General features: G+C 46.7%; 1 protein-coding gene and 5 non-coding genes across 6 annotated transcripts in view; 5 read left to right on the top strand and 1 right to left on the bottom strand.

Annotated features, from left to right (window-relative positions):
* The window catches only part of c5 (complement component 5), a 55,447-nt gene that overhangs the window by 9,736 nt on the left and 28,211 nt on the right, over positions 1–17,500 (top strand). The window contains exons 9-23 of the mRNA XM_053325410.1: positions 1,249–1,381; positions 1,457–1,572; positions 2,827–3,015; positions 5,264–5,467; positions 6,244–6,456; positions 7,730–7,879; positions 7,976–8,102; positions 8,271–8,336; positions 11,649–11,840; positions 12,015–12,099; positions 12,247–12,329; positions 12,988–13,127; positions 15,781–16,014; positions 16,841–16,901; positions 16,976–17,065. Coding sequence (XP_053181385.1) covers positions 1,249–1,381; positions 1,457–1,572; positions 2,827–3,015; positions 5,264–5,467; positions 6,244–6,456; positions 7,730–7,879; positions 7,976–8,102; positions 8,271–8,336; positions 11,649–11,840; positions 12,015–12,099; positions 12,247–12,329; positions 12,988–13,127; positions 15,781–16,014; positions 16,841–16,901; positions 16,976–17,065 — 2,083 coding nt within the window. The remainder of the gene's footprint in view (positions 1–1,248; positions 1,382–1,456; positions 1,573–2,826; positions 3,016–5,263; positions 5,468–6,243; positions 6,457–7,729; positions 7,880–7,975; positions 8,103–8,270; positions 8,337–11,648; positions 11,841–12,014; positions 12,100–12,246; positions 12,330–12,987; positions 13,128–15,780; positions 16,015–16,840; positions 16,902–16,975; positions 17,066–17,500) is intronic.
* On the top strand, positions 8,472–8,553 carry trnas-gcu (transfer RNA serine (anticodon GCU)). The gene has a single exon. It is a non-coding gene; the product is annotated as a tRNA-Ser (tRNA).
* trnaa-cgc (transfer RNA alanine (anticodon CGC)) lies at positions 8,879–8,951 on the bottom strand. Its single transcript has one exon. It is a non-coding gene; the product is annotated as a tRNA-Ala (tRNA).
* trnaa-agc (transfer RNA alanine (anticodon AGC)) lies at positions 9,260–9,332 on the top strand. Its single transcript has one exon. It is a non-coding gene; the product is annotated as a tRNA-Ala (tRNA).
* trnas-gcu (transfer RNA serine (anticodon GCU)) lies at positions 9,755–9,836 on the top strand. Its single transcript has one exon. It is a non-coding gene; the product is annotated as a tRNA-Ser (tRNA).
* Positions 11,218–11,299, top strand: trnas-gcu (transfer RNA serine (anticodon GCU)). The gene has a single exon. It is a non-coding gene; the product is annotated as a tRNA-Ser (tRNA).

Below are 17,500 nucleotides of genomic sequence, written 5' to 3'. Positions count from 1 at the left end.
TAAAGATTATTATTATTATTCGCCTTTTTGACAGCCTAAACGTGCCCGAAAAGTCACCAAAATTTGCAATCATGTCCGACCCGGCGAAAAATTTGATATTTTAAGGATCACGAAAATGGGCCAGAAAAAAATGGCTCAATAGCGCCCCCTATAAAATTAAAAAAATCGAGCCCCTCGAGTGAGATTGTCATAGACAAACGAAATTCGGTACACATATGTAACGTGTCAAGACACACAAAAAAGTCTCTTGGACCCATACCCTCACTCCAACAGGAAGTCGGCCATTTTGTATCAAATCTATGTTTTTGGCGCCATTTTGAACTCCTCCTAGGGATTTAATCCGACCAACTTCAAATTCACTCAGAAACATCTTGAGACATTGGAGATGAAAAGTTATCAAAAACTTTCTGATTAGGGATTTGGTTGCTTCGTGGCGATGTGAGGAATTCTGACGTTTCGCCATTAAACAGTATCAGCTGGCCAAATGGGGGTACTGCACCCCGTAGAAGATTAAGAAAATTGAGCCCCTCCTTCCAGATTGACGTAGATTAACAAAACTTGGTATGTATATGTATCACATAAAGACGCACAAAAAAGTCTCTTGGACCCATACCCTCAATCCAACGGTTTGATACAATTTTCACACCACGTACTTTAATGAATTTCTCCTAATCTGACCGACTTTATATTGACTCTGTGTGCGTCACAGCAAGTCTCGCTCAGTGGTGGCGTGGCGGGGGAGCTTGGGCCCGATCATCGCTGCTTGCAGCTTTAATTATTATTATTGTTGTCGTTATCGTTCTGTCCCGTTTTTGACAGCCTAAACGTGCCCGAAAAGGAGCTCAGTCTAAGCCTATAGCAGCATAAAGTAGGAGCTGCTCCAAGATAAGCCTCATCATCTTCTAGAAGACTTTATCATGGTTACAAGATTAGGATGTAAACTTGAAGGAAGGAAGGAAGGAAGGAAGGAAGGAAAGGAGTAAGGAGGGAGGGAAGGAAGGAAGGAAAGGAGGAAGGAAGGAAGGATGGAAGGAAGGAAACAAGGAAGGATGGAAGGAGGAGGGAGCAAAGAAAGAGGGGAGGAGGGGAAGAAGGAAGGAAAAAATAAAGAAAGAGGGAGGAAGAGTCAAAAGAGGTGGGGTCAATTTGACCCGGGAGGATTATTTGGTTTATATTATTTGGGTTAAGGTGTCTCACTGACAGCACTCAACTATTTAAAACAGTTTGATGCTTGTGTGTGTCCTTCAGTTGTCTTCGTCGGGTGAGTTGGACGTGACTCTCAACATGGAGGCGGTGCTGTCCAAACATGACGGACCCAAAGACCTCAACAGTCTGGTGGGGAAGTTTCTGTATATCGCTGTACTGCTGCAGGAGGATACAGGTACATTATACTTCCACTCCACTACTGGACACAGTGGATAGTGGAACAAGCTTTTAACATCTGTCTGACTTTAAGGTGGTATCAGCCAGGAGGCGGAGTTTGCAGGAGTGAAGTTTGTGAAATCACCGTACAGTCTGAGCCTGGTGTCCACGCCCCTTTTCATCAAACCTGGACTTCCCTATAACATCCTGGTGAGACGCTCATCAACAGAGCTCTGAGACAGAAAGACAGAAGAACGAGTTTTGATTTGAAACATTAAGAAATTACGATTCTCATATTCTGCCGTTCATCAATCAGTCAGACTTTATTTGTAGCACTTAAAGCACTTTTCATACATCATGATGCAACACAAACAAACAGACAAAAGGAAATCATCAAACATAGGAACTCATTTAAAAACAGGAACTCAGGAAACGCTATCATAACTCTCTAAATAAATACGTAAAGGTAAGAATGTGTCATGAAGAAGAAACAATAACATAGAATAAACAGAATAGTCCAAGTAGTAAAACAGGCTAAAGTTTGACATACCTCAGAAAAGTGTGTTGTTAACCACCCTGCCAAATTTGAATGATTAACAAAAAACGCCAAATATATGAAATTAGGCTTCAAAGTTGTGTAAAAATCAGCCTCTTTCTCTGCTCCCAAACGCTGAAGCCCCGCCCCCTACCAAGTGTCACCTGTCAATCAAAGTCACCACCTCTACCAGAAACATGGACGCTGAGAGCTTTCTGCTGCTAACTCGGCGGCTAGCTCAGCGGCTAGCTCAGCGGCTAGCTCGGCTAACTGGCTAACTGGCTAACTGTAGACTGTAGTAGTAGTAGTGCTAACTCAGCTAACTGGCTAACTGTAGACTGTAGTAGTAGTAGTGCTAACTCAGCTAAGTGGCTAACTGTAGACTGTAGTAGTAGTAGTGCTAACTCAGCTAACTGGCTAACTGTAGACTGTAGTAGTAGTAGTGCTAACTCAGCTAACTGGCTAACTGTAGACTGTAGTAGTAGTAGTGCTAACTCAGCTAACTGGCTAACTGTAGACTGTAGTAGTAGTAGTGCTAACTCAGCTAACTGGCTAACTGTAGACTGTAGTAGTAGTAGTAGTGCTAGCTCAGCTAACTGGCTAACTGTAGACTGTAGTAGTAGTAGTGTGTGCTGAATGTATTTCTACCTCTACAGCAGCAGGGGCGGGTTTATGCTAATCCTAGCTCCACAATTCAAATCTAAATGGTTGAAATGCTTTTTACACCTTTTTTAGAAATACATTTATGACCTATTTAATGTGTTTAGAAGAAAATGTCTGAATTCACTTTACACAGTCTTTAAAGACAATAATTCACACACTGATGTCATTCTGATTCACAGTGATTGAGCAGTTACTGGCTGACAGACAAATCTTTTTAAAAGTAAGAAATTATGCACTTCTACAGTCGGTATGTTCTCTGTCTGCAGGTGTTGGTGAAGGATCATCTGGACAAACCGGTGAGCAACATTCGGGTTCGTCTCGTGGAGCGACAGCTGTTCAGGCGGGGGAGAGACGGCGAGGACATGCCCTGTCCTGACAGCGCCAGAAGCCACACAGACGGCCTCGCTGTGTTCATCTGCAACGCGCCGAGTGAGGCAGTCAAAGCTGTGCTGAAGGTGGTGCAGGGTTGGGGTTGGGGGGGGGGGGGGGGGGTTAGCTGTTGTTATTTACCTGCTGTTGTTAACCCTTTATAGGACAGTCATTGAAAGGAAGGGAGGAAGGGAGGAAGGAAGGACGGAGGAAGGAAAGGAAGGGAGGAAGGTATGGGGGAGGAAAGAAAGATAGAAGGAGGGAGGGAGGAAGGGAAGAAAGAAGAAAGGGGGATGGAGGAAGGAAAGAAGGAAGGGAGGAGAGAAGGAGGGAGGGAGGAAGGACAGATGGAAGGAAGGAAAAGGAAAGAAGGATGGACGGAGGAAGGAAAGAAGGAAATGAGGAGAGAACGAGGGAGGGAGGGTTGGGGGGGGTTAGCTGTTGTTGTTAACCCTTTATAGGACACTCATTGAAAGGAAGGGAGGAAGGAAGAAAGAGAGGGCAGGAAGGACGGAGGAAGGAAAGGAAGGGAGGAAGGTAGGGGGGAGGAAAGAAAGATAGAAGGAGGGAGTGAGGAAGGGAAGAAAGAAGAAAGGAAGGAAGAAGGAAGGGAGGAGAGAAGGAGGGAGGGAGGAAGGAAAGAAGCAAGGGAGGAGAGAATGAGGGAGGGAGGGTTGGGGGGGGGGTTAACCCTTTATAGGACAGTCATTGAAAGGAAGGGAGGAAGGGAGGAAGGAAGAAAAAGAGGGAAGGAAGGACGGAGGAAGGAAAGGAAGGAAGAAAGGTAGGGGGGAGGAAAGAAAGATAGAAGGAGGGAGTGAGGAAGGGAAGAAAGAAGGAAGGAAGGAAGAAGAAAGGGGGATGGAGGAAGGAAAGAAGGAAGAGAGGAGAGAAGGAGGGAGGGAGGAAGGAAAGAAGGAAGGGAGGAGAGAACGAGGGAGGGAGGGTTGGGGGGGTTAGCTGTTGTTGTTTACCCTTTATAGGACACTCATTGAAAGGAAGGGAGGAAGGGAGGAAGGAAGAAAGAGAGGGAAGGAAGGACGGAGGAAGGAAAGGAAGGGAGGAAGGTATGGGGGAGGAAAGAAAGATAGAAGGAGGGAGGGAGGAAGGGAAGAAAGAAGAAACGGGGATGGAGGAAGGAAAGAAGGAAGGGAGGAGAGAAGGAGGGAGGGAGGAAGGACAGATGGAAGGAAGGAAAAGGAAAGAAGGATGGACGGAGGAAGGAAAGAAGGAAATGAGGAGAGAACGAGGGAGGGAGGGTTGGGGGGGGTTAGCTGTTGTTGTTAACCCTTTATAGGACACTCATTGAAAGGAAGGGAGGAAGGAAGAAAGAGAGGGCAGGAAGGACGGAGGAAGGAAAGGAAGGAAGAAAGGTAGGGGGGAGGAAAGAAAGATAGAAGGAGGGAGTGAGGAAGGGAAGAAAGAAGAAAGGAAGGAAGAAGGAAGGGAGGAGAGAAGGAGGGAGGGAGGAAGGAAAGAAGGAAGGGAGGAGAGAACGAGGGAGGGAGGGTTGGGGGGGTTAGCTGTAGGACACTCATTGAAAGGAAGGGAGGAAGGGAGGAAGGGAGGAAGGAAGGAAGAGAGGGAAGGAAGGACGGAGGAAGGAAAGGAAGGAAGAAAGGTAGGGGGGAGGAAAGAAAGATAGAAGGAGGGAGGGAGGAAGGGAAGAAAGAAAAAAGGGGGATGGAGGAAGGAAAGAAGGAAGGGGGAGAGAAGGAGGGAGGGAGGAAGGACAGATGGAAGGAAGGAAAAGGAAAGAAGGATGGACGGAGGAAAGAAAGAAGGAAATGAGGAGAGAACGAGGGAGGGAGGGTTGGGGGGGTTAGCTGTTGTTGTTTACCCTTTATAGGACAGTCATTGAAAGGAAGGGAGGAAGGGAGGAAGGAAGAAAGAGAGGGAAGGAAGGACGGAGGAAGGAAAGGAAGGGAGGAAGGTATGGGGGAGGAAAGAAAGATAGAAGGAGGGAGTGAGGAAGGGAAGAAAGAAGGAAGGAAGGAAGAAGAAAGGGGGATGGAGGAAGGAAAGAAGGAAATGAGGAGAGAAGGAGGGAGGGAGGAAGGATAGATGGAAGGAAGGAAGGACGGAGGAAGGAAAGAAGGAAGGGAGGAGAGAAGGAGGGAGGGAGGAAGGACAGATGGAAGGAAGGAAAGGAAGGAAGGACGGAGGAAATAAGGAATGAGGGAGGGAGGAAGGAAAGAAAGAAGGCAGGGAGGAAGGAAAGGAAGGAAGGAAGGAAAGAAGGAAGGAAGGAAGGATATTTTGGGATATTTACAGAAGTTACCAAATATGATTATAAATGCCCAATAAAGGGTTAACGGTCTGTTTTTGACTCAGTTTGAGACCGATGACATCACCCTCCCAGCAGCCAGTCAGGCCAGTCTGACACTGGAGGCGTCGGCCTACCACTCTCCGAACCAGCGCTACCTGTACATCGACCCCCCGCTGCCCGGCCGAGGCCTGCAGGTGGGACAGTACGCCAGCATCAAGGTGTACTCCGCCACGCCGTCCTACATACCTGTCACAACCCTCAGCTTCCTGGTGAGAAGACTGCTGATTTATGTCATAGGTGTTGCTGTTTAAAATGTAGCACTCAAAGTGACTCCCTCACCCATGCATTTTGGTACTGTAAGAAAATTCGAGAAATATGGGATAAAATTGAGAAATGGATGTCAAGAATCTGCAACCGTGAGTTCGTGCTCACACTAAAGAATTGCATCTTTCAAGATATTGAAAATATGAGATAGTCATTGGGGTGGCAAATTATTTTTTCCTCACTGGTTTATAAAAAGTTAATTTTGCAAAATTGGAAAAAAAACAGAGGCGCCATCTTTTGAAAACTGTAAAACTTTAATGAAATGTTATTTAAAAATCGAAAGAACAATGTCGGAAGACAGCAATAAAGGAAAACAATTTGATAATGTATGGACTATAATTTATGAGGCTTTATAGAGAGTGGAGGAGCGAGATCGACCAGCTATCAAGGAAAGAAATAGTTTCTGTGATGACCGTTGAGTGTGTTTGTGTGCGTGAATGTAATGTATGTGAATGTGTATATGTGGGGGGTGGGAGGGTGTAAAAGTGGGAGGGGTTAATGGTATCTGTTAAAATGTTTGAGACCAATGTACAAAGCACCTGATGGAAAGTTATGGAATAATATGAATGACCATGCTTTGTATGAGACTTTTGAGTTTGTGTTGTAAATATAATAATAAAAAAAAAGAAAAAAAAAAGATGTATGTCATAGGTGTTGCTCCTGTTTCCATGGTTACCTGTGACATCATCCCTCCTCTGTGTGTGTGTGTGTGTTACCTCAGATTCTCTCTAAAGGGAAGGTGGTGGATTTCGGCAGTATGAAGTTCGCCTCCGCCACTGACAACAAACAGGTGCTGCGCTTCCAGGTGACGAGCGCCATGGTGCCGTCCATCAGGGTGCTGGTCTACTACATCCTGTTTGGGGAGGGGACGTCCGAGCTGGTGGCCGACTCCATCTGGCTGGACGTCAGAGACAAGTGTGTCAGCGGACTCCAGGTACAGGAAGTTACACAAGCTCATGTGTCAGAGTGTTTCTATGTGCTGCCACTGGTGGATGGAAGAGGAATTGTAGCATCACTAGAGTTAAAATTGTAGTCGTGGATAACAGTAGAAAGTATAGTTGAATTAATGGAAGAGTGGTACTGGTCAGGGTTCCTTTAAAGTAGCTGTATGTAACAAATATATTCCAAGTAATCATAAAATGGCCATAAATATCACCAGACATTAAGAAATCATGTTAATTTCAAACACTGATATCACTGACAGTCGTAGTCCAGCCAGAATATTCACATTTGAAAAGCTCCACCCACCACCTAGCTACCAATCACCAAGTCAGTACTGATGCTCCACCCACCACCTAGCTACCAATCACCAAGTCTGTACTGATGCTCCACCCACCACCTAGCTACCAATCACCAAGTCAGTACTGATGCTCCACCCACCACCTAGCTACCAATCACCAAGTCAGTACTGATGCTCATTATGACAATTTGAGAAACAAAACCAGGGTATGTATAGGAGATGCCTTTGAAACATGGAGACTGTTACAGCGTCATACAGCACTTACCTGTACCCGCTGATACGGAGGAGGATATGCAGGATCACGTCCAACAACTGGCAACCCGCGTGAAGTAGACTCTGGCAGGGAGGGGGCGAGGAAGGAAAGAAGGAAGGAAGGAAGGAAAGGAGTAGGGAGGGGGCGAGGAGTAACAGCTCTCTCCAGTGTTTTGAACGTGGGCCGCAGTACCATTTCTAAACGCTTGGTGTCAGAGTTACATACCTCAACTTTAACATTCTTGCTTTAGTGAATTTTAAGAGCTCTTAAGAAATTGAAGGCAACTTCAAAACTATATGACAGGTTTTCATGAAATACTGATATTTATAGTTCGCTGGGGGGATTAGAGTTAAGGCCCATTTATGCTCAACGTTAAATACGAGCCTTCTGTCCGTGCTCTGCGTTCATTTCCTCCGTATTTCAGGTAGAGAGAGAGAGAGACAGAGAGACAGAGAGACAGAGAGACAGAGAGAGAGAGAGAGAGAGAGAGACAGAGAGACATAGAGACAGAGAGACAGAGAGACAGAGAGAGAGAGAGAGAGAGAGAGACAGAGAGAGAGAGAGAGAGAGACAGAGAGAGAGAGAGAGAGACAGAGAGAGAGAGAGAGAGAGAGAGAGAGAGAGACATAGAGAGAGAGAGAGAGACAGAGAGAGAGACAGTCTGTCCTCATCTGAATGTGCAGCTTGATGTGAAAGTTGTGTTTGTGTCTTTAGACCGATCTGTCATTCGCTGCACGGGACTACAAACCAAAGCAGAACCTCCGGCTGGATATTACGACCAATCAGGAGGGCCTGGTGGCGCTGTCTGCGGTCGACTCCGCCCTTTACACCATGCGACCTAACTACCAAGACCCTGTTACCAAGGTAACACACACAGACACTATAAATAGAGTCCATTTTAGCTTTAAGAGGTTGGTTTATCTGTAGCCTGCTCAGTAACGGGGGTACGGTGGCCTGCAGGTGCTGCGTCACATCGAGCAGAGCGACCAGGGCTGCGGAGGGGGCGGCGGCAAAGACAGCGCAGACGTCTTCCGATTGGCCGGCCTCACCTTCTCGACCAACGCCAACGCCCACCCATCAGCCACCAGTATGTCAATCAATCTGTTTACTTCCCTGATTATCGCTCTGCTTCAGATATCTCATCTTATTTTTCTGTGGACGGCTGACTCTAATGAACTGTGTAATGGAGATGGTTGTTAATGTGTGTGTGTGTGTGTGTGTGTGTGTGTGTGTGTGTGTGTGTGTGTGTGTGTAGATGAGGCGTGTACAGCAGCAGTGCGTTCAAAACGAGCTCTGAGTGACGAGGACAAGATGAAAAAAGGTGAGACTCAACCTGTAAACCTGTCAGCTGACACAGTCCCTGACCTCTGGAGTCTGATCAAAGATAAATGTGTAGATAACAGGTGTCCAAACACGACAAACGCGAGAAGATGGGCTTTCATCCTGCCCGTTAACAGACGAGGTGGCCGAGTGGTTAAGGCGATGGACTGCTAATCCATTGTGCTCTGCACGCGTGGGTTCGAATCCCATCCTCGTCGCAGCAACTCCACTTTAGTCAGCTGTGTTGTCACGTCATCGAGCTAACTGGCTCCACCATCAAGGCCTGGATTTACAGCCATTAATTCAGTTCAGTTCATCCAGCCAAGGAGGCCAAATCAATCCACGCACCACTGACCAAAAGTAAGTCGTGTCCAAAGACCTTCCTCACATACCTACTAGGGTACAGACGGTCCAAATTGCACAAAGCTATCACAGCTTGTTACATGTGTCCACTTTCTTTTACCCTCCCAACTAAAAGAGTTTACCAACCAGCCCTGTGGCCAAGCTTCCCTGAGTCAGTTGAGGAAATAGGTAAAGGCCTTCTGGAGAATGCGGGCATCGATCCCGCTACCTCTCACATGCGAAGCGAGCGCTCTACCACTTGAGCTAATTCCCCTGCAGGAAGCTGAGGTCGTCTAGCTCCTCGCTGCGCTTCGCATACTTCCTCCCCTCTGGAGGATTCATGTTCCTGGAAGTGGAACAACTTTTTTGTCTTTGGTTCATCCACTTAGAAAGTGTACAAATTGGACCCTCCACACCTTCCGGGTGTGTGTAAAAACCTGTTAATCCATTGTGCTCTGCACGCGTGAGTTGGAGTCCTGTTCAATTCAGTCCTCCGCGTTCACATGACTACAAGCCAACGAGAAAAGCCTCATTTCCAGACTGCCGGAGAGAGCGATCGACAGTCTTGAAAGACTTAAGACAGGGGAATTAGCTCAAATGGTAGAGCGCTCGCTTAGCATGCGAGAGGTAGCGGGATCGATGCCCGCATTCTCCACAAGCCTTTCTTTCTTTGAGGACGCAATATTGCCTTCAACTTTATTGTGCGCTGCAACAAAGAATTCACATGAAGAGAGCTCTCCTACATGTACTGTAAGCACTTTGCTAGCCTGATTTCTCTTCCCACTCCACCTTTTTTTTCTCTTAACTTTTGCATCAAGTTGAACTTTCCTCAACTTCCCTTTGGGTAGCGTTGGCAGTTTATCAGAGTTGGTTTGACAATGAAAGGCGTCCTGCTGTGTCTCCAGTGTTCACGTCTGTATGCGTGAACGGGCTGTTAGACTGCCAGCTATGATTCAATCCTTCCAAAGAGGTGTCTCACCTATTCACACCTCCAGTCACGTCACCTGACCTCACTGTGTTTCACAGCGTGTCCAAACAAAGACACGAGAAGATGGGCTTTCAACCTGCCTGTTAACAGACGAGGTGGCCGAGTGGTTAAGGCGATGGACTGCTAATCCATTGTGCTCTGCACGCGTGGGTTCGAATCCCATCCTCGTCGCAGCAACTCCACTTTAGTCAGCTGTGTTGTCACGTCATCGCGCTAACTGGCTCCATCATCAAGGCCTGGATTTACAGCCATTAATTCAGTTCAGTTCATCCAGCCAAGGAGGCCAAATCAATCCACGCACCATTGACCAAAAGTAAGTCGTGTCCAAAGACCTTCCTCACATACCTACTAGGGTACAGACGGTCCAAATTGCAGGAAGCTATCACAGCTTGTTACATGTGTAGACTTTCTTTTACCCTCCCAACCCACGTGACCAAGTTTCTGGCCCCACTCAACAACCGCTGCAGCCAGGCCTCTCTGTGCTGGACAGTCTGGTCTCCTGGAACCTCAGTCCTCGTCCCGCTCTCTGTCCGTCCGTTACTAATGTCTTTGTTTTATCGATGCCTCATCCTGACCTTTCTTATTGCCCATCTCTTTCACGAGTTGGGCTGCAAAGTAAGTTTTTCACATTAACTGCACTTTCCCTGAGTCAGAAGAGAAAATAGGTAAAGGCCTTCTGGAGAATGTGGGCATCGATCCCGCTACCTCTCACATGGTGTATAACAGTAGATAACAGTAGATAACAGTAGATAGCAGGTGTATAACAGTAGATAACATTAGATAACAGGTGTATAACAGTAGATAACAAGTGTATAACAGTAGATAACAGATGTATAACAGTAGATAACAGTAGATAACAGGTGTATAACAGTAGATAACAGTAGATAACAGGTGTATAACAGTAGATAACAAGTGTATAACAGTAGATAACAGATGTATAACAGCAGATAACAGTAGATAACAGGTGTATAACAGTAGATAACATATGTATAACAGTAGATAACAGATGTATAACAGGTGTATAACAGTAGATAACATATGTATAACAGTAGATAACATATGTATAACAGTAGATAACAGATGTATAACAGGTGTATAACAGTAGATAACAAGTGTATAACAGTAGATAACATATGTATAACAGTAGATAACAGATGTATAACAGGTGTATAACAGTAGATAACAGCAGATAACAGGTGTATAACAGCAGATAACAGGTGTATAACAGTAGATAACAGGTGTATAACAGCAGATAACAGGTGTATAACAGTAGATAACAGCAGATAACAGGTGTATGACAGTAGATAACAGTAGATAACAGGTGTATAACAGCAGATAACAGGTGTATAACAGCAGATAACAGGTGTATAACAGTAGATAACAGGTGTTTAACAGTAGATAACAGGTGTATAACAGTAGATAACAGGTGTTTAACAGTAGATAACAGGTGTTTAACAGTAGATAACAGTAGATAACAGGTGTATAACAGTAGATAACAGGTGTCCAAACACGAAAAACGTGAGAAGATGGGCTTTCAACCTGCCTGTTAACAGACGAGGTGGCCGAGTGGTTAAGGCGATGGACTGCTAATCCATTGTGCTCTGCACGCGTGGGTTCGAATCCCATCCTCGTCGCAGCAACTCCACTTTAGTCAGCTGTGTTGTCACGTCATCGAGCTAACTGGCTCCACCATCAAGGCCTGGATTTACAGCCATTAATTCAGTTCAGTTCATCCAGCCAAGGAGGCCAAATCAATCCACGCACCACTGACCAAAAGTAAGTCGTGTCCAAAGACCTTCCTCACATACCTACTAGGGTACAGACGGTCCAAATTGCAGGAAGCTATCACAGCTTGTTACATGTGTCCACTTTCTTTTACCCTCCCAACTAAAAGAGTTGGGAGGGTAGATAACAGCAGATAACAGTTGTATAACAGCAGATAACTGGTGTATAACAGGTGTATGACTGTTTCTGTTTCTACAGCAAAGAGTTTTGGGCCCCTGAAGTCGTGCTGTGAACATGGGATGAGGTACATCCCAAAGAGCGTCACCTGCCGTGACTTTGCCCGGCAGGCGTTCAGAAAATATCCGCGCTGCCAGGAAGCCTTCAGACTCTGCTGCGAGTACATCCAGCAGCACCTGGACCAGGAACAGAACCTGATCCTGGGACGCCACGGTCAGTCAACACACATGACACCAACACAGTGACAAAGGTGGAAGAAATGATTAAAGCACCAAGACAACAATAGAACAACTTTATATGTGTGTGTGTGTGTGTGTGTGTGTGTTTGTGTGTGTGTGTGTGTGTGTGTGTGTGTGTGTGTGTGTGTGTGTGTGTGTGTGTGTGCAGACTTGGGAGCTGACTTCGATGAAGCTCCTTCTCTGGTGCGGAGCTACTTTCCAGAGAGCTGGCTGTGGGAGGTTCAGCGCGCCAGGTGATCAAATCAAACACACCACCGCCTCGGTTTGAGTTACTGTAACTGAGATCACCACACACACACACACACACACACACACACACACACACACTGTAACTGAGACCACCAACAAAAACTGAAGCTTCTCTGTTCCTGTGTTTTCAGTCCCGGTCAGCAGTCAGTCAGCAGGGCTCTACCAGACTCTCTCACCACCTGGGAGATCAAAGCCGTCGGCATGTTCAAGACTGGTGAGATCCGTCCCTCTTCTTCTCTTTCATATCGTAGCACCTCTCCTTATATCTCTGTGTTCCTGATGACTTCCTTCCTTCCTTCCTTCCTTCCTTCTTGTCTTCTCTTCCTTTCATCTGTCCTTGCTCCCTTCCTTCCTTCCTTCTTTACCTTCCTTCCTTCCTTCCTTCCTTCCTTCCTTCCTTCCTTCCTTCCTTCTTGTCTTCTCTTCTCTTCCTTCCATCTGTCCTTGCTCCCTTTCTTCCTTCTTCCCTTCCTTCCTTCCTTCCTTCATTCCTTCCTTCCTTCTTGTCATCTCTTCTCTTCCTTCCATCTGTCCTTCTTCCCTTCCTTCCTTCCTTCCTTCCTGTCTTCTCTTGTCTTCCTTCCTTCTTTTCTTTCTTCCCTTCCTTCATTCCTTCCTTCCTTCTTGTCATCTCTTCTCTTCCTTCCATCTGTCCTTCTTCCCTTCCTTCCTTCCTTCTTTTCCTTCCTTCCTTCCTTCCTTCCTTCCTTCCTGTCTTCTCTTGTCTTCCTTCCTTCTTTTCTTTCTTCCCTTCCTTCATTCCTTCCTTCCTTCTTGTCTTCTCTTCTCTTCCTTCCATCTGTCCTTCCTTCCTTTCTTCCTTCCTGTCCCTGATGACTGACTGCAGCTGTCTGAACTGTGCCCTCCTCCAGGTATGTGTGTTTCAGAGCCAGTTAAGGTTCCAGTCAAGCTGCCGCTCAGCGTGGACGTCCCGCTGCCCTATCAGGTGGTCAGAGGAGAGCAGCTGGAGCTCAGAGGCTCCGTGTACAACCAGCTGGTTGACGTCACCAAGGTACCAAACACTGAACACATGAGTCTCTGACAGTGACTCGCTGCTGGAAGCTGTCAAAGAAGTCAAATGGTGCTTTTCCACTACACAGTTCTAGCTCGACTCGGTTTCTCTGCTCCTCCATCAGGGATAGTACCTGGTACCTGCTCCTCCATCAGGGATAGTACCTGGTACCTGCTCCATCAGGGATAGTACCTGGTACCTGCTGCTCCTCCATCAGGGATAGTACCTGCTGCTCCATCAGGGATAGTACCTGGTACCTGCTCCTCCATCAGGGATAGTACCTGGTACCTGCTGCTCCTCCATCAGGGATAGCACCTGGTACCTGCTGCTCCATCAGGGATAGTACCTGGTACCTGCTGCTCCTCCATCAGGGATAGTACCTGCTGCTCCATCAGGGATAGTACCTGCTGCTCCATCAGGGATAGTACCTGGTACCTGGTGCTCCATCAGGGATAGTACCTGCTGCTCCATCAGGGATAGTACCTGCTGCTCCATCAGGGATAGTACCTGGTACCTGCTGCTCAATCAGGGATAGTACCTGGTACCTGCTGCTGCTCCATCAGGGATAGTACCTGGTACCTGCTCCTCCATCAGGGATAGTACCTGGTACCTGCTGCTCCTCCATCAGGGATAGTACCTGGTACCTGCTGCTCCATCAGGGATAGTACCTGGTACCTGCTCCTCCATCAGGGATAGTACCTGGTACCTGCTGCTCCATCAGGGATAGTACCTGGTACCTGCTCCTCCATCAGGGATAGTACCTGGTACCTGCTCCTCCATCAGGGATAGTACCTGCTGCTCCTCCATCAGGGATAGTACCTGGTACCTGCTGCTCCATCAGGGATAGTACCTGGTACCTGCTCCTCCATCAGGGATAGTACCTGGTACCTGCTCCTCCATCAGGGATAGTACCTGCTGCTCCTCCATCAGGGATAGTACCTGGTACCTGCTGCTCCATCAGGGATAGTACCTGGTACCTGCTCCTCCATCAGGGATAGTACCTGGTACCTGCTCCTCCATCAGGGATAGTACCTGGTACCTGCTGCTGCTCCATCAGGGATAGTACCTGGTACCTGCTCCTCCATCAGGGATAGTACCTGGTACTTTTTTAGTACCTGCTCTGCTGAGGTTGTTTATTCTTAAAATGTGGAAAGGAGAAAAGCCTGCTGGCAGAAAGGGGCTTGTCCAATGAATGAACTGTTTGCAAAATTGGGTCAAGTCCAATTCACAAAAGTAGAAAATATATTTCTGGCGATTTTCAAGACGCAGTTCAACATCTACTGCAAAAGTTTTATTTATATAGAGCATTTCATACACAATGGCAACTCAGTGTGCTTTACATAAAACAGATATTTAACAGTAAGAATTGGAAATAACCCCCCACCCCCCCAATGATAGTGGGGGGGGGGGGGGGGGTGGTATGGAAAAATAGAATGAGAGAAATAAAATACTAGAATGGAGCATTAAATATAAGATTGCAGCATAAAATAATGATTAGCTTTAAAATCATTAAAAGGACATAGAGTGCAAATGAAAGATTAAAATGTAAAGTGCTTTAAAAGAGCTCAATCATAAGCTCAGGACTGCAGACAATAGTTTCTGAAAGTGAGCACTATATAACTAACTTAAAACTCTACAGTAATATTCTGTATATTTGTGAATTTGTGATGAATCTGCTGACAGAAGCTCAACACAGCTGAATCTGTTCGGTAAGGAAACCAGTTAAATTAGAAACCAGTTGGGAGGAAACCCTGGAGGCTCAGTCGGCCGCTGTCTTACCTTTCTGTCTCCTCCTCAGTACTGCGTGACGCTGGCAGGGAGTAACGATGAAAAGAGGGAGGAATTTAGGACAGAAGGAAGGGAGGAAGGAAAGAAAGGAGTAAGGAGGGAAGGAAGGAGGAATTTAGGACAGAAGGAAGGGAGGAAGGAAAGGAGTAAGGAAGGAAGGAAGGAAGGAAAGGAATAAGGACGAAAAGAGGGGGGAATTTAGGAGAGAAGGGAGGGAGGAAGGAAAGAAAGGAGTAAGGAGGGAAGGAAGGAAGGAAAGGAATAAGGACGAAAAGAGGGGGGAATTTAGGAGAGAAGGGAGGGAGGAAGGAAAGAAAGGAGTAAGGAGGAAGGTAGGGAAGGTAGGGAGGGAGGAAGTAAGGAAGGCAGTAAGGAAAGAAAGGAGTAAGGAGGGAAGGAAGGAAGGAAAGGAATAAGGACGAAAAGAGGGGGGAATTTAGGAGAGAAGGGAGGGAGGAAGGAAAGAAAGGAGTAAGGAGGAAGGTGGGGAAGGTAGGGAGGGAGGAAGTAAGGAAGGCAGTAAGGAAAGAAAGGAGTAAGGAGGGAAGGAAGGAAGGAAAGGAATAAGGACGAAAAGAGGGGGGAATTTAGGAGAGAAGGGAGGGAGGAAGGAAAGGAGGAAGGAAGGCAGGAAGGAAAGAAAGGAGTAAGGAGGAAGGTAGGGAGGGAGGAAGTAAGGAAGGCAGTAAGGAAAGAAAGGAGTAAGGAGGAAGGTAGCGAGGGAGGAAGTAAGGAAGGAAGCAAGGAAAGAGGGAAGAAGGAAGGAAAGAAGGAACAGTCAAAAGAGACGGGGTCAATGTTGTGGATTACTGTCTGTTTATGTGAGGTTGGGCTCTGCTGTCTTACCTTTCTGTCTCCTCCTCAGTACTGCGTGACGCTGACGGTGGGTCCAGAGATCTGTCTGCTTCAGTCCCAGCCGGCTCCTGGAGGGGCGGGGCTTCACTCCACCGCCTGCGAATGGAGCTCGCTGCATCCGGGAGACGTGCGGAAGGTGAGCTTCACCCTGATGGGCCTGGAGCACGGAGAGCACACCCTGACCTTCACCCTGAGGACACGAAACGGACGCAAAGATGTCCTGGAGAAGAAGCTCCGAGTGGTGGTATGAGATTACTGTCTGATTCTCATGTAGAACCAAGCGGGGAGTTCTGGTCCTCTGAAATGAGGCCAACGAGGCAGTAACTTAGAGCTGCATTCTATCAAAAGGCCACCAGGGGGCGACCGTCTCTATACAAGTCAATGGAGAATTCACCAACTTCTCACTTGATTTCTAACCTCAGTAAACGTTTTCAAAATGTGTTTATGGTCTCAATCGCTAGTTTAAAGCCTTCTTCAATGCAGTATGATGTTCATTTGGGACATTTTGGCCTCCCTGATATTATATGTGACGATAAAGCAGGGTATGCATTAGGGGGCGTGGCTACGTCCTGATTGACAGGTTGATTGACCAATGTCCTCCAGATCCAGCCCTCGTAACCATAGCAACCTCCCCGCTCCGCCCATGGCTCCACCCATGGCCCCGCCTCATGCCCATATAGGTAGAATCCGTGTTTTTATTTTTCCCAGCATTCACCTGAAATTTTCAAGATGGCGCTGCCTAGATTGCCTAGTTACCACAGCAACTTGCCAGTTTGGCCATTAATGTGGCCCAGTCTGAACAGAGCCAAATCCCATTTGGACACTTGCTAAAAACAGTGTGGACTAAACATCAGATTTGCCTGCAGTGTGAACGATGCCTTAATACAGCTTTATGAATAACTATTAACTCTTTTATGTCTATTAGGTCTTCTCCAGAAAGTCTGCCAGTTATCTATGAAACCCACATCGTTAGCTGGTCCCGTCAGAAAGCAGAAACTTCTCATTTTATTGATAATATTTGGCGCTCAGGTGCTGAACTGCTGACTGACTGTGACCTTGATGTTTTACAGCCTGAAGGAGTGAGGCAGGAGGATTATTCTGGAGGCAGACTGGATCCTCAGGGAATCTACGGTACGTGAGGATCATCAGCTGTGGGTTTGACTCTGTCCCAGTTTGCTGAGGTGTTTCTGTTCTTCCTGTTTCAGGTTCAGAGAAGAGATCCGTGGAGCTGAGGAACAGGCCGCCGCCCAACATCGTTCCCAAAACATCCGTGGACAGAGTGCTAACTATCAACGGTGAGACGTGGAAACGTACAGCTGCAAATCAGTGTGACTCACTTAGGTTTTAAATAGGGCTGTCAAACGATTAATTTATTTAATCGAGATTAATCGCAGAGTTTCCATAGTTAATCGTGATTAATGGCGTTTTGAATTGCATGTTTAAAATCCTGTTATTTTCCATTTGAAGGCAGTTTTAAGCCCATAATGTAAAGCATTTCTTACCAGAGTGTCTTAACTGGGAATCAATCACGGCTCTGCTGCGACTCCCACACTCCAAAATGGATTTTGTCATTATTGAGCAAACTGACAGATCCTAAACGTGAACGTGTTGCCATGGAAACCTACCGATGAGAACTCATTTGTGACACTGTAAGCCATATAGACGAGGATTCGCAGTAAAGATTATGATACAATTTCATGAAACGATTGAGGAAAGCATCTCTCTGCCCT

The sequence above is a fragment of the Scomber japonicus genome, chromosome 9 (genome assembly GCF_027409825.1).
Source record: "Scomber japonicus isolate fScoJap1 chromosome 9, fScoJap1.pri, whole genome shotgun sequence".
NCBI classification, from domain to species: Eukaryota; Metazoa; Chordata; class Actinopteri; order Scombriformes; family Scombridae; genus Scomber; species Scomber japonicus.
This window is presented reverse-complemented; position numbering and strand designations above follow the sequence as displayed.